Source organism: Eubalaena glacialis, chromosome 3, assembly GCF_028564815.1.
Source record: "Eubalaena glacialis isolate mEubGla1 chromosome 3, mEubGla1.1.hap2.+ XY, whole genome shotgun sequence".
Lineage (NCBI taxonomy): Eukaryota > Metazoa > Chordata > Mammalia > Artiodactyla > Balaenidae > Eubalaena > Eubalaena glacialis.
Genome location: NC_083718.1, coordinates 82,007,643 through 82,023,731, shown reverse-complemented (window position 1 = coordinate 82,023,731; position 16,089 = coordinate 82,007,643). Strand labels below are relative to the sequence as shown.

Here is a 16,089-nt window from a genome sequence, read left to right as displayed (position 1 = left end):
ATTTTTCAAAAGAAGGAAGGCTCATCTTTCTCAGTTACCCATCCAATTGCTTTGGAAAAAAACTGAGGACAGAGACTGCTTTCCATATTGGTTAGGTAACATCAAGAGAGACTTTTAAAAAATTGTGATACATGATTATTTGCTAAAAATTGGTAATTTGCTAAATACTGCCAAATAGAAAGAAGGGAGAAAAATGACACATTATGCAAAGACAGCCACTGTTAATTTTTAAAATGTAAATGTGATCGAAGTCTAACAAACGTATAGGAAAGTGCAGATGTCGTAAGTGTACAGTGCCATGAATTTCCACAAAGTGAAGATACCCATGCAATTGACACCCAGATCATGAACACTTTATATTTAGATGAATTTCCTCTGAGTCTTTTTCCTCTGCATAGTTTCTTGTTTGTTTTTATGTAGCCATGATTATTCTGTCTCTACAGCTCTGAATCCTGCCTTTTAAATTTAGTATCAGTTACATAACATAAGCACTTCTTCCCATTATTACAAATTCTTTGTAAACCTCACTTTCATCACTCCTCTGTTAGGTGGCTATAATACCCAAGGTCACTTAACCAACCTCCTATTATTGGGCATTTGGGTTGTTGTTTTGCTTTTGTAAACAACACTGTGTTGAACATCTTTGTGCATAAAGCTTTTTCCATAGCTATGCTCTTTCCTGAGGGTATATTCCCAGAAGTGGAATTCTTGGGTCAGAGGGTCTGAATATTTTGAAATCCAGAGTGTAATGACTCTATCCTCAGTTCTCTCATGAGGGAGGAGGATTCCACCCAGGGACCCACCATAGCTCCAATAAGCACCCCTGCTGTGTTCCCTTCCTGTGCAGTGCCTGAATGGCGAAGCCTAAGTCACATTCTGCAGATTGTTTATTCCATTTGGATAACAGGCTAAGAGCCAATGGCAGGTTTGGAGCCAACTATCAATTATTTATCATAACAAGGACAGGAATAGCCTGTCGATATAAAAAGAAACCTAAGGAAAATCCCCAAACCTTGTTTTTGACATTGGTTTCCCCTCTTCCCTCCCAGCCCTTCCTGGAGTAGCTGACATTTGGTAGAATTGAGGGAGACCACCTTGCTCCCACTTTGAGGTCAGTGGGCAATAAGTTAGTAGGCGACAAAGTGGGAAGCAGGAGGGGGAGATGAGCTGCTCCACACGACAGAAGGGCCCCTTCAGGGAGGAGACCTGATTGTACCTTTGAAGATTGCTATCACCATCTCATCTTTCTTTGGGCTGTCAAGTGACTTTTCTCAGTTACTGAGCCCTGGCTTTGGGCCCAGAATGGAGCAGGGTGAACGAAGCTGTGATCAGAGAGATGTCTATCTCCTTCCTGTTTAACATTGACTTTCCTGTCAGATGAGTCACTTGTGCCCAAGTGGTGCCCACGGCCGAGTCTGTGAGAACGTGCCAGCATGGTGTGAGGGGACTCAGAGGTGTAGGGAGAATTGGGGATGCCGGGAATATTGGAAGCAAGAGGAGCAGGAGGGCTGCTGAGGGAGCAGTACAGCCTTTTCCCTGCCATTAAAGGCAGCTGCCAATTCCCCACCTCTGGCCAGTGTTAATTTGACTAAGGGGCCCCTCTGGGCAGCCTCTGGAGCAGGACAAACTAAATTCTCGGTGCTATAAAGGGGTACTCAAAGCCACACTCTCAAAGCCTCAGTTTCCCCATTGGTAAACTGGACCCACAACACACACTTATTCTCTTGGGGTATTTTTAAAATTAATTAATTAATTAATTAATTTATTTATTTATTTTTGGCTGCGTTGGTCTTCGTTGCCGTGCGCGGGCTTTCTCTAGTTGCAGCAAGCGGGGACTACTCTTTGTTGCAGAGCACGGGCTCTAGGCGCATGGACTTCAGTAGTTGTGGCGTGTGGGCTCAGTAGTTGTGGCGCACAGGCTTAGTTGCTCCACGGCATGTGGGATCTTCCCGGACCAGGGCTTGAACCCGTGTCCCCTGCATTGGCAAGCGGATTCTTAACCACTGCGCCACCAGGGAAGCCCTCTTGGGGTATTTTTGATGACTCTTCAGAGGATTGTGTAACTCCTGGTAACAATAAACAGCCAATGAATAAATAGTTATCACTTCTTGGAGCTGAAACCCAGGAGTGCCAGGCCACTAGGGCAGCCAGCTGTTGGTGTTTTTCTCGTGGGTTTATCACAGAGGGAACTCAACATTTGCGTGGTTTGTCTTTGTGTGTCTATGTGAAGGTTCAAGAAGACGGGGAAGCTGCAGGCTCTGAAAGAAAGCAAGACGAGCGTGCACCCACCGTATTCTTTGGGACAGCTGGTCCCTGAGAGGCCCAAGCCCACCCCAGTGCTCGTCCCCCTCATCTCCCCGCCGGTGTCCCCCAGCAGCCTTGGGTCTGACAACACCTCGAGGACTAGCCGACCAGATGCCAGTGGCCCTCAGAGCCCTTATGACATCAGCAACAGAGACTACTTCTTCCCCAGATAGCTGGCTGGCCGGGTGGCATCTGGCAGCCTGGAGTGTCAGGCCCCCTGGACTATGTGGATGCTGAAGCACAAACTGGCTTAGCAAAAGATGCTCGTCACTGCCATGCCAGCTCACCTCAGGTACTCGGGGCCTCTGGCTTCACCTTTACAGAAGAGCCTCGCAGAAAGTTCTGTGCTGGGTGAAAAAAAGGTTTGCTGCATCTGTTCAGAAGGAAGAGGTGGTTGAGTTTTTGAACCACTCTTCCCCAAATGCCCTGCTTCCAGGGGTTAGATTGAACTCAGGCCCCCGTGAAGAGAGGGGTGTCAGGACTCTACCGGACACTCAGGTGGGCAGAGCCGGGTGGCTGCACAGGCCTCAGACTCCCCCCTGGGCTTGGTGTGGACAAGTTGCTGGCCGCCCGCGCACCCCGACCCACCTCCAGGAGCTGCACCCTCAGGCGGGTGGGCTGAATTTCCAGCCAAAGACTCCCCGAGTCGCTTATCTCTTGGCCCACCGCACAGTTTCACCTTCTAGCTTCTTGAAACCCAAGTGCCTTCGCAATTCAGTTTTACTAGGCCTGAGATTGGCTTTTCTTAAACCACCGAAGCTGGGGGAAAGTCTCACCTGCTTTTCTTCACTGAACAGCTGAGAGGGGGTGATAGTATCTCAGGGCCTGATGGTTTGAAATAGAATTATAATTAGTTCCTCATTAGCATTTTCCTAAATGTGAATGATAGTCCTAGGCACTTGCTGAATCCAGAAGCAACTGCACTGGCTCGATTTCCCTTTTTGGATCCCAGGACTTCAGGAAAGAAGCCGAGGGGGAGTGGTGGGGACAGGGTCTCCATGCTTTCTGTCGTAGCATTGCTGAGGGGGACGGCGGCCTCTGCAAACCACCATTCTCCATTCTCCCCCTCCCCTGGCCCTCCAAAATGAGAACTGGCATTAGGGAGGGCTTCTGCCAGTGGTGAAATCAAAGCTGCCTTATTCCAGCTTTGTTTATTTTGGTTTCAGCTGAGCCTGAGTAACCAGGGAAGATAATATTTATGCGAAAAGACAAAAGAACCCGGCAAGAATGGATTTTAATTTGGTTTTTAAAAAACTGCTGACTATTTTATCTTCAGAGGGTGGAAGATGCAGTATTAGCTGAGTGTCAGTATAGAAATAATGGGGGAAAAGCACAATAGCTTTGTTTAGCACAAAACTGAGTCAAGTGAAAAAGGAGGAGAAAAGGAGATTTTGCCCTATTAGAGAAGAGACTCTGGTTTCATTCTAAATTTTGTTTTTGCCTTAAAAAGTGAAAAAAAAAAAGTCTGCCTCTTCTCTAATTGAGCGGAAAAGCAGCTTGTTACTACTCCCCCAGGCGGCTGAGAAGGAAACGGTGTCCAGCTCCGTGTCACAGTGCTGGGAAGCAAGCCTCCCACGATTACCTAGCAGGTCAGCTGAAAATCCCCACCCCTGAAAGCCACGAGCCCTTGGGTATCAGAGGAGGTTCATTAAAAAAAAAAATCCCTAAACTTGGTGCCTTCCTCTCTTTAGTTAGTTCCTTGAATGTGATTCAGTTCAGCTAGTATTGAAGCACCGAGTAAATGTCTAGCCGTGACACTGCACTAACCACTTCAGTTCACTTTTCTGTCTGGGCTTTGAAAATTCAGTGATGTTAGTGGTTACCCAAACAAGCACCCTCAAGTATTCTGGGAGGTCCCAGAATGAAGCTGTGATTAAAATCAGTCGTGTAACCACCACTAAAAATTTACCAGACCACAAAACTTTTCTAATAGTCTCCCCTTTTAGAAAAATAACCACCAGCACCAGATAGGTGGGGAAAGGATGGAAATGACCATGTTTTATTTACCGTTTGCCAGGTTCAGACTGTTATGATGTTGGACTACGCAGTGATTTTCATTGCTGGCTTTGGCTGTAAATTTCAGACCCTGTTGCTGCTTTTGGCAGCTAATCTTAACTTGACAAAAGTGAGGCAGGTGGTTTTGTTTTGTTTTGTTTTTCTCTAAATTTTCCTTGACTGAGAACAGCAAAAATGCTGTTAAAGGGAAATATAAGAAATGAGAATCTGCATGAGATAGGGTGATTCTGTGCCCACGGTTCTTTAACTCTTGACAAAGTTTTACCCATGTGTAATATTACCAGAGCCAGGCAGAGCGGTGCTAGTGGAAGATGTGAAATCCAGATAGCTCATGATTGCTGAGAGCTAGGCAGCTTTGATCTCCAAATTGTTATTGCTTTCATTATTATTGGAACGGAACTGCATTTTTTTTTTTTAATTGAAGAGGGTTTTTTTCCCTTTTTTTTTTTATAAGCTAGTATAGATGAAGGAAAAATATTTGTCTTCTCTGGGTTGTAGGCCTTGCTCAGTGTACACAGGTATACACCCTAAGCTTTCTCTGTCCTTGAATTTGTGGTCAGTGAATGTGTGTTTCAATCCATAGGTCATTCTTACCTGTGTTTCTGCAGCACACGTGCTGCCTTTTATCCTCAAGTAGTAGTGATGCTACTCACCTAATATCTGTAGCAATCTGCTACACAGCCAGATGTGAAATGTTAACACAGCGACAATTTTTGTTAAAGATGGGCAACTTATCCTGCTGGGTGGGAAAAGTTGAAAATATGCTAGATCAAGGTCTCAATTAAAGTGGTCATTAATTTTTGTAGCATTAATGAAAAAAAAAAGGTCGAGGAGGTAGCATTGAATGTGTGTACAAAGCCCTTGGTGACTCTGAGAGCTCTTTGCCCTGATGGAGCCTTGCCCTTGCAGTTCGTTGGCTAGGCTCTTGGCTCACCCCGTGTGTCCGCCATTTCCCAGCTGCCCCCAAGGGAAGGAAACACCATTACAAGGGGTGGAATCTGATGCTGTAATGGATTGGGAGCCCACCTGGTGTTGAACAGAGCTGAGCAGGGCAGGCTGGGAGTGGTCATGGTTTGTGGGTTTCCTGCAGAATGTTCAGGAATGCCTTGCCTGGCTGCTTTGGTGCTGAGCTATATCGCTTCATCAAAGGCACTTAAGATTGACCCAGTCGGGGAGGAGTTGGTGAGAAATTTATCTTAATTTGGAGAAGCAGGGGCAACTGGTGGTCCTTGGGAGCATGAGCCTGGATCCCAGCCTTCCATGCAGCAGTTGGCAGTGGGGCTGTTGCTGAAAGGGAGCCCAGCTGGCTCAGCTTCTGTGCCAGACACTCCTGAGCATCCCCGAAAGGTCCTTCCAGCATCGTGTCCTTGGTGTAGCCTGGCCCCAGCGCCAGTGAGTTTCTATGGCAACCTTAATGATTATTATAAGGAACATTGTCAGTTGTATGAACATATGCTCAAATGCAGATCTACTTCAGAAGGAAAGGATTGGAACAGCATGTAGCAAGGCTGTTAACAGAGAAACCATATTTGGATGGAGATCACACATCCGTTAAATAGAATACCTCAACTTTACATTGTTTTTTTTCTGGAGAGAAATAATAGTTTTAAGTTTTTGTTTTTATTTTTTTACTTAATTACCTGAAAGCAAATACCAAAGGCTGATGATGTCTGTATATGGGGCAAAGGGTCAGTATGATGTCTTTCAATGTTTTCTCTTTTACTAGCTACTTTGCATTTAAAGTGAGAATTGTAAATGTTTGAAATAAATAAGTTCTAAAACTATGCTTGAGAGGTAATTATGCTTTGGCACCTGGGTCATTTCAAGGAAAGACTTGAATGATTATGGGGGAAAGGGGTAAGGAAAGATGGGTTTAAAGTTAAGGAGGACCATTTTGGGGCGAGCTTCTACTTAATGCAGGATTAAATTACCTCTGGGAAAAAAATCAGGTAAGTTTAAGAAATAAGTAGCAATTTCTCAAAGACTTTAATGATGAAAGTATTTCCCCAAATGAGCCCTGGGGTTTCTGGAAGGGGCGTGGTTGCTTCTGCCATGTTTACATCATTATCAGGTGATGGACCTGTGGGGAAGGAAAAGGAAGGGCCATTATTCATCAGAAGACTGTTTATTGGACAGGGGGGTGTTAACGGAATCACAAAGGCAACCTTGTACTTCTTGATCATCAGATAGGCTGCATCTGTCCCCTATTGAAAAGGGTCCTCAATAGGAAAAACTTGGGACACAGCCATCCCATATCTTCCAAACAGAGGAAAGTCGTCGTGTGGATGCTCTGTGGATAAGAGTTGCTGTGTAAACAGTTCAGGGCTGGGGAGGAGGAAACTGCATGGAAACCTGGAAATTGTGTAACTCAGACCAAAAGCTGAAGTGTGAGGCCCTGCTGTGTGACCCCACCCCACACCCGGCCGCCTGGGCAATCAGAGGAAAGCCTCACGACCACACCTACAGGGCCCATCGACTCCTTGAGGATGTCACCGTCTCTTTTGAGGTTGGTCCCTGTCTTGCAGAAAGCGACACAGGAAACAGATGTCCCTATGGTGGCTTGGCTGTGTGGGCCCCACGGAGGGTGCAGGAGTGGGCGTAAGGGGCAGGAAATGGAAGAGGGTGCCTCCCTCTTCTCCACGGTGTCACTGTTAGGATGACATGCTTACGATGCTCTTTCCAGAAGAATTGGGGGGAGCAGATGGTGAATCTTGTAGAGGATGGCAAGGAACACTCAATTCCTGGAACAACCACTAAGGAAAGCGTTTTCCTTATTTATTAATGCATAAGGAGACCAAACCTTTCTCCATGTCTGTGAGAAGCACAGGCCAGAGGCAGGGAACTGTGTGCCTTCCTGCAGTAGCAGAAGTGTGCCGTTGAAGGGCCTTACACTGGTCCATGCAGTGTTCAAGGGCCGGGCTGGGGGCACAGCAGCCCCTCCGGCAGAGTGGTGACCAGATGGGCTGCCTGAGTGGCCTGTCGCTTAAACAATCCTGAGCATGAGAGTGAGCCCTGCACTATCCTTCAAACACTGACCAACCCCTCCTTTCTCTGTGAAAGTTCTGTCTTCTTGCTGATGTGTGTTACTTAAAAACAACAGAACAACCTCAGCCACGTTTTATTTCATACCAGCAGTTTTCGGTGACCATCCAAAACATGAATACAATGAAATTTTTCAGTAAAATCCGGAAACACTCATACTATGGGAATATGCAATATTCAGTTAGGATATTTCTTCTAAGGTAACTTCAAATTGCTTAGTAAAGCTGCCCAATGTCCACAAAGAAAATAGCCTACTATTTTCTTTTTTTTAAAATTTATTTTATTGAAGTATAGTTGATTTACAGCGTTGTGTTAATTTCTACTGTACAGCAAAGTGATTCAGTTATACATATATACATTCTTTTTCATATTCTTTTCCATTATGGGTTATCACAGGGCATTGAATACAGCTCCCTGTGCTATACAGTAGGACCTTGTTGTTTATCCATTCTATATAGTTTGCATCTGGGAATTCCCTGGCGGTCCAGTGGTTAGGACTTGGTGCTTTCACTGCTGTGGGCCCAGGTTCGATCCCTGGTTGGGGAACTAAGATCTGACAAGCCATGCTGCATGGCCAAAAAAAAAAAAAAAAAAAGTTTGCATCTGCTTATCCCAAACTCCCCATCCTTCCCTCCCCCACCCCTACCCCCTTGGCAACCACAAGTCCATTTTAATATCTCATTATGATTTTTTAAAGAATGAAATTTATTGGGAGGACAGTTGAATTCTATTTTGGTTTTTAAATGCATGTGCTGCACACTGAGGGTTTTGCAATGACGAATGGTGTAAGTGGGACATTCTGGAGTCTGTGCCCAACCATAGACGAAGAGAGGAGGGAAAGGTGGAGGAGGCCGGCATGGGCACACCCGCTTGTGTGGGCAGCATGTTTGCCCTGCAGAGTGCAGGTATACACGGGTGTACACTGGAGTCACCACAACCAAGCAGGGATTCCAGGTCAGTCTGATGTGGACTGAGATGGTTCTGAAGAAGGTGGTGGTGATGGACCCCGAGGGTGACTGTGGACCGTGATTGTTTCTATGATGAGGTGGGTGCTCTGGGGCCTCGGACTTCAGGCCTTGGCGAACTTCAGTGGATCATGTCCATGGATGGGTCCGTGGATTAGAAGAAGACCAGGCTCCACCCCTAGACCCTCTGAATCACAAAAGTGGATGTCTGTTGACATGAGTGTAAGGTCCTCGGTTTCTCCTGCTGTGCAGCCAGCTCTGAGGGTCTCTGTGCTGGAGACCACAGGGCAGGAGGTGAGATTCTATAGCAACATGTTACTGTGGGTACTAATTGGGTAACAAAATCTGTGGACAGAAAAGAGCTACACCACTGGCCCTACTGGTTACCTAGAAGGCCACCATCCCCTTTTGGTCAAGATGGTCTATTAAAATTAGCTAATAGGGCTTCCCTGGTGGTGCAGTGGTTGAGAATCTGCCTACTAATGCAGGGGACACAGGTTCGAGCCCTGGTCTGGGAAGATCCCACATGCCGCGGAGCAACTAGGACCGTGAGCCACAACTACTGAACCTGCACTCTAGAGCCCACAAGCCACAACTACTGAGCCTGCACGTCTGGAGCCTGTGCTCCGCAACAAGAGAGGCCACGATAGTGAGAGGCCCGCGCACCGCGATGAAGAGTGGCCCCCGCTTGCCGCAACTAGAGAAAGCCCTCGCACAGAAACGAAGACCTAACACAGCCAAAAAATAAATAAATAAATAAATAATAATTTTTTAAAAAGTTAACAAGAATTTAGAAAAAAAAAATTAGCTAATAATAACGACAACCGTTTATTGACCCTCCACCATGTGTTTGACAAACAGGATATTCTTTCTCATAATGGCACTGCAAGGGAAGTGTTTTCACCTGTTTACAAGTGAGGTCACAGAGGCTCATATTGGTGAAGATAGTGATCTAAGACACCTGAGCTAAGAGGCTGAACTAGACCCCAAACCTATGTCTGCCTGACTCCAAGGCTGGTGCTCTGTGTCCTCGCTGTGTGGCCCCTCAGCCCCTGGTGACAATGAAGATGGGCCTATCTTTCCAACCCCTTTTCCAGGCCAGGCGCCCTCACCCTGTGCTGGGTGGGGCCTGGCCCACTCACCCCTGAGGGGAGATGGACCTGGATTCCTCATTTGGTTTATCACACCTGTCAGTGTGGAAGCTGAGACCCTGGGAGTCTGAGCCACACGCTGGTGGCCTCAGCGTGTCCCTGAGGCCACCAGACCCTGGTGCTGCTCACATAATAGGCAGCCACAGAGAAGATGGGCCACAAAGGGGAGGGGCAGCAAGCAGCTCCTTACAGTTAATGATCCTTGATCAGAAACCAAACCAAACCACTTCCTCTCCTCTGTATCAGCCCTGTATCTATTCCTCTGAACTCTGTGTTCTGTTGCTTCCTTGGTGTAAACTTCAATGAACTTCCTTGAAATCCCCTAACTGTGCTTTTTTTTATGGCGTGGGAATCTTTTTCTGTCCACTGCCTCTGAAAGGGTGAATGATCACCACAGTAAGAGATGGTTCTCTCTGGGCCATGAGATCCATTCAACCACCACGCCGGCTGCAGGGATATAAGAGGAATCAATCCCTCCCCCAAGTGTCAGTCCACCCACTGAGCCACACAATTAAGGTGCAGACGCTCTCTCTGGGAGCAAGTGACTAATCTGGTCTAGGGAGTCGGGGAAGGAAGGGATAGGGAGAGTGAAGACGGAGGAGGAGGGCTCCGGGTGAAGGGGGCGGCCCCGGGAGGCTGCTGGTGCAGGGCCTGGGGCTGGGGGGGAGGCCTGCCTTGGACATGCTCTGTGGTGAGCAATTTTTTGATATTCTAAGAGCATTAGGGAGCTGCTTGAAGACCAGATTTGCACCTTCTTTTTTCTTTTATGCATATTAAAAATTTTTTCATGAGCCTGTATGTTTTTACAACTAGAGTAAGCTTTTCACTAACTAACTATAATCCCTCTGTTTTGGGATAGTTCAGCCAGGCTGTACTGCCTATGAAAAATTATTTATTAAAAAGTGCAAGACGGGACTTCCCTGGCAGCAAGGAATCCGGTTAAGAATTCGCCTGCCGGGGCTTCCCTGGTAGCTCAGTGGTTAAGAATCCTCCTGCCAATGCAGGGGACACGGGTTGGAGCCCTGGTCCGGGAAAATCCCACATGCCACGGAGCAACTAAGCCCGTGTGCCACAACTACTGAGCCTGTGCTCTAGAGCCCTGAGCCGCAACTACTGAGCCCACATGCCACAACTACTGAAGCCTGTGTGCCTAGAGCCCGTGCTCCGCAACGAGAGAAGCCACTGCAATGAGAAGGCTGCGCACCGCAGCGAAGAGTAGCTCTGGTTCACCGCAACTAGAGAAAACCCACACGCAGCAACAAAGATGCAATGCAGCCAAAAAAAAATAAATAAAATAAATAAATTTTAAAAAATGCTTAAAAAAATACTATATTGCTAAAAAGTGCTAACCAGTGTCTGAGCCTTCAGTGAGTTGTACATAATCTTTGCTGGTGGAGAGTCTTGGCTCATTGTTGATGGTGCTGACTGATCAGGTGGTGGCTGCTGAAGGTTGGGATGGGGGTGGCAATTTCTTAAAATAAGACAACAATGAAGTTAGCTGCATGGATTGACTCTTCCTATCATGAATGATTTCTCTGTAGCCTGCAATGCTGTTTGATAGCATTTTACCCACAATAGACCTTCTTTCAAAACTGGAGTCAATCTTCTCAAACCCTGCTGTTGGTTTATCAACTAAGTTTATGTAATAGTCCAAATCCTCTGTTGTCATTTCAACAACTGTCACAGTTTCTTCACCAGGAGTAGAAGAAACATCTACATCTCTGCTCATCCATAAGAAGCATCTCCTCATCCATTAAAGTTTTATCATGAGATTATAGTAATTCAGTCATATATTCAGGCTCCACTTCCAATTCTAATTCTCTTGTTATTTCCACCACACCTGCAGTTACTTCCTCCACTGAAGTCTTGAGCCCTTCCAAGTCATCCCTGAGGGTTCCAATCAACTTCTCCCAAACACCTGTTAATGTTGATATTTTGATCTCTTCCCATGAACCACAAATGTTCTTAATGGCAACCAGAATGGCAAATCCTTTCCAGAAGGTTTTCAATTTCCTTTGCCCAGATCCATCAGAGGAATCACTATCTACAACAGCTAGAGCCTTATGAAATGTATTTCTTAAAGACTAAGACTTGAAAGTTGAAATTACTCCTTGATCCATGGGCTGCAGAGTGGATGTTGTGCTAGCAGGCATGAAAACAACATTAATCTCGTTGTACATCTCCATCAGAGCTCTTGGGTGACCAGGTTCATTGTCAATGAGCAGTAATATTTTGAAAGGAATCTTTTCTCCTGAGCAGTAGGTCTCAACAGTGGGCTTAAAATAGTCAGTAAAACATATTGTAAACAGATGTGCTGTCATCCAGGCTTTGTTGTTCCATTGATAGAGCACAGGCACAGTTGATTTAGATAATTCTTAAGGGCCCTAGGGTTTTTGGAATGGTAAATGAGCATCAGCTTCAAGTCATCAGGTGCGTTAGCCCCTAACAAGAGTCAGCCTGTCCTTTGAAGCTCTGAAGCCAGGCACTGACTACTCCTCTCTAGCTATGGAAGTCCTAGATGGCATCTTCTTCCAATAGAAGGCTGTTTTGTCTACACTGAAAATCTGTTTAGTGTAGCCACCTTCATTAATGATCTTTGCTGGATCTTCTGGATAACTTGCTATAGCTTCTACTTCAGCACTTGCTGCTTCACCTTGTACTTTGATGTTATAGAGATGGCTTCTTTCCTTAAACCTCATGAACCAACCTCTGCTAGCTTCAAACTTTTATTTTGCAGCTTCTTCACATCTCTCAGCCTTCATAGAACTGAAGAGAGTTAGGGCCTTGCTCTGGATTAGACTTTGGCTTATGGGAATGTTGTGGCTGGTTTGACCTTCTATCCAGACCACTCAAACTTTCTCCAAGTCAGCAATAAGGCTGTTCTGGTTTCTTATCATTCTTGTGTTCACTGGAGTAGCACTTTTAATTTCCTTCAAGAACTTTTCCTTTGCATTCACAACTTGGCTAAAACTTTTTGGTGCAAGAGGCCTAGATTTCAGCCTGTCTTGGCTTTAGGCGTGCCTTCCTCACTAAGTTTAATCATTTCTAGCTTTTGACTTAAAGTGAGAGACTCTTCCTTTCACTTGAACACTTAGAGGTCATTGTAGGGTTACCAATAGGCCTAATTTCAATATTGCTGTGTCTCAGGGAATTGGGACGCCCGAGCAGGGGATGGGGGAAATGGCTAGCCAGTGAAGCAGTTAGAACACACACAACATTTATTGATTAAGCCCATCGTCTTATATGGGCATGGTTCATGGTGCCCCAAAACAATTACAAGAGTAACATCAAACATTACTGATCACAGATCACCATCACAAATATAATAATAATGAACAAGTTTGAAATACTATGAGAATTACCAAAATGTGACACAGAGACAGGAGGTGAGAGGATGTTGTTGGAAAAATGACACCAATAGACTTGCTCGATGCAAGGTTGCCATAAACCTTCAACTTGTAAAAATCGCAGTATCTGTGAAGTGCATTGAAGTGCAATAATACGAGGTATGCCTGTCTAGGTACAGCAATTAAGAGCCACTCCAGAATTAGACCTGCATTGCAATCTGGGCTACCACTTACTATGTGACTGACCCAGTGTCTATCTGAAAAATGAGGCTACCTGGTTCACTGAGTTGTGGAAGATTAAAGCAAGATAATGTAGCATGAAAAGCATTTGTTTAGGAGCATACCTGGTGTGTAGCCAAGAGTCTATTCTCATTACTTACATCTTGGCCTTTCACAGGGTCAAAATCCAACACTCAGCAAACCCTGGGCTCTTGTAAACGTGTTCAACCTGAATTCTGAAAACGATTACTCAATTGCTCTGGTGATGTTGGGGAGGTGACTATTTCTCAATGCAAACTTCCTTTTCTGTTAACACAGATGGGAAAAAACAATAAGCACTTGTACCACTGGGTGGCAGTTTATATAAATGTTCAATGGAAATTAAGACTTTGATAGCGAAAGATTCAACACTATAGCCTTCTTCTAGAAACTCAAATGAATTTATTTGTGCGTTTCTAAACAGTTGCCTCCAGTGGTGGTTCTCAGCCCTGGCTGGGTATCAAAATCACCTGGTAGAGGTTTAAAAAACTTAGATTCATCACAGATTGCAGCATCACATCCCATGGATGGGCTGGGGGCATCTGTATGAATAACAAACAAGGGTAAAAACAAAAGCAAAGCCACAACTCTCATGCCTAGTCAGGGACAAGGACAAATGAAACAACTGCCTACTCAGGAAGAAGACGGCCGAGGAAACGGAAGAGGAGAGCTTCAGTGTGGTCCTGTTTTATTTGGGAAGGAAAACATAGCAGGAGGGCTCTAAAGGTGAACTCAGAAAAAAAATTGAGGTCACATCTGCTGGTTATGTTCAATTGTGGTTTGTTTACACATTTCATCAACGGTGATTGCAAACGAAACTTCTGACCCTCTCTGCTATAGCAGAAAAGTGTTTTTTATGAAGGGAGGTGATTCTCAAAACTAATTGACTCAAGCAGAAACACTGGTTTTCCTGGAATAATGTTTATTTAAAGTTACATTTCAGAGTAAACCAATCTTCAGGAGGGCATGCAGCTTATATTGGCTACTGCAATACATCCAGAAATTTTTATAAAATCTTTCTGATATAATATAAATTACTAAAGCACTACCGATAGGCACCTGTATTACATACAATCTTCAGATATTTTCAAAAGTTAAAACTATGTATTAGTTGATACTTAAAATGTTAAGGCCCCCTGACAAGATAACTGAATGGGTAAGAACGTGACAAAATGAGATGCCTGTCTCAATGATCTGTTGCCAGCATATTCATTAAAATTTCAGATTCTAAACGACATGATCCAGCCATAGACCAGAGGCCTCATGACGATGGTTGTATGAGGTTGCAAATCACCCTTTCCGCAGGAAAGGGCAGATTTCAAGATGGCAACTGCTGTGTCATCATTTTCTTGCTAAGGATTGTATCAGAAATCCTTCAGAAAACCCTGCCCTAAATGCGCTTTGTTTTCCCACTGCAGTTTTCTTTCTCTCCATTAGATGGCAGTAACACACCACCGTTTTCTTTCTATAGGGTCAGAAATTAAGGAGAATAAATTAAGGTTCACTGCAGGCCAAGTTTCTCTAAGTCCAAGTTAATGGGGGTACAAAAATTGGAGACAACAATAAAGAAGAGTGATTCTAAAGAGATCATAAGGCCAAAATAGTGCTGGTTACAGAAAGTAAGAAAGAGACAACGAATGAATGAGACATGTGTGAGAAAGGTATCAAATAAATTCTGCTAAATATTAAAAGGATGAGGAGAGAAGGGAAATGAAATATCCCCCCTAGACTGAAGGAAAAATGAGCCATTAACCTTTGACTATAAAAGGACATTTTAATAGAATAGAAAGGCTACTCTCATTTAAAAAGCAACTTGAAGAATGTCTCAAATGCTCAGTTGTTCTTCTGAATTAAGTAATAAGATTTATTCACTAACAGTGGCCATTAACAGACTAATGATGTAGTCAAATGACCCAATTAATAAATTAGGATTATTTTCCTACCTATCCCAAAATCTTCTGGCTGTCCCTATGGATAATCTGCCCACCTCCCCGTCCTCTGGCAGAGGCCAATAAATGAGTAACAATTCGGCAAAGCATGGAAACTTTGAACAGATAAGAATAAAGGCTCTTTTTATATATGATTCTTAAGAAAGTACTTTGGATAACTAAAAAGGACACTTCCATCCTCAGAACAGAATAGGCATATCAGCATTTACTTTTTTGTACATATATTACCATTTCTCCATTATTTTATTCCTACTTATTTAAATACACCAACTCCAGTGGTTGAAATCCATTCTGATAAAACAGCTATGGTAGCAAAATAAATAGAAATGTTCCTTTACCCTCTGTTCTTATAGGCCTGAAATGAGCCAATGAAATAAACTCATAACCTGGAACAGAGCATTTTTTTAAAAGGAGGTGTGATAAAGGGGAAGGAACAGTTGTAGGAAGCTCCATGGATGCTAAAATTCAAGGCAAATGAGTACAAATTTGCCAGAAGACATTATTCTCTCCAGAAAGAATCAGAAAATATTCTGGGAGACTGAATGAATTCAAAAGAATTACGACTACAGGAAAATACTTGTATCAAGGCAAAATGACAAAAAGCACAAGCATTCAGAGCTCAGAGAGGAGACATGTCAAGAGGGCTTCAGATCAGCTGGCCCTGGAGGCTTAACAAGGAAGCCATTAGGGAAACCCTGCTGGGCCTAATTGTTTTTAGAACATATGGTACTTTGTGCCACCACCCAGCTGTGAATTCCCTGGCTTTTGTCAGCTTGTGTCACAACCTTAAGAAGAAAATAGTAGCTTACCCCCCTTCTACGAATTTACTATATTTCTTCTTATTATAACCTCCTGTACAATTGTGAAGGAACTGGACTATATATAAACTCCACATCTCCACTTTTAATTATATAAAGAAAACAGCATGACTGTCACAGAAAAACAATATAGAGAAAGCACAATACTGAGCCTATGATAGAAGCTCAATAAATACTTAATGTATCAGGTCTGCTTTCAAAATGTTATTTCATTATTACATTCATCACAGTTGCTGGGT

At 44.3% G+C, this 16,089-nt stretch overlaps 2 protein-coding genes across 2 annotated transcripts in view; one reads left to right on the top strand and one right to left on the bottom strand.

Annotated features, from left to right (window-relative positions):
• Nucleotides 1-4,417, top strand: part of IL6R (interleukin 6 receptor) — a 47,299-nt gene extending 42,882 nt beyond the window's left edge. The window contains exon 10 of the mRNA XM_061183411.1: nucleotides 2,231-4,417. Within this exon, the coding sequence (XP_061039394.1) occupies nucleotides 2,231-2,477 (247 nt within the window). The 3' untranslated portion in view covers nucleotides 2,478-4,417. The remainder of the gene's footprint in view (nucleotides 1-2,230) is intronic.
• Nucleotides 4,418-6,353: 1,936 nt separating this feature from the next.
• Nucleotides 6,354-16,089, bottom strand: part of SHE (Src homology 2 domain containing E) — a 28,940-nt gene continuing 19,204 nt past the window's right edge. The window contains exon 6 of the mRNA XM_061185954.1: nucleotides 6,354-6,400. Within this exon, the coding sequence (XP_061041937.1) occupies nucleotides 6,388-6,400 (13 nt within the window). The 3' untranslated portion in view covers nucleotides 6,354-6,387. The remainder of the gene's footprint in view (nucleotides 6,401-16,089) is intronic.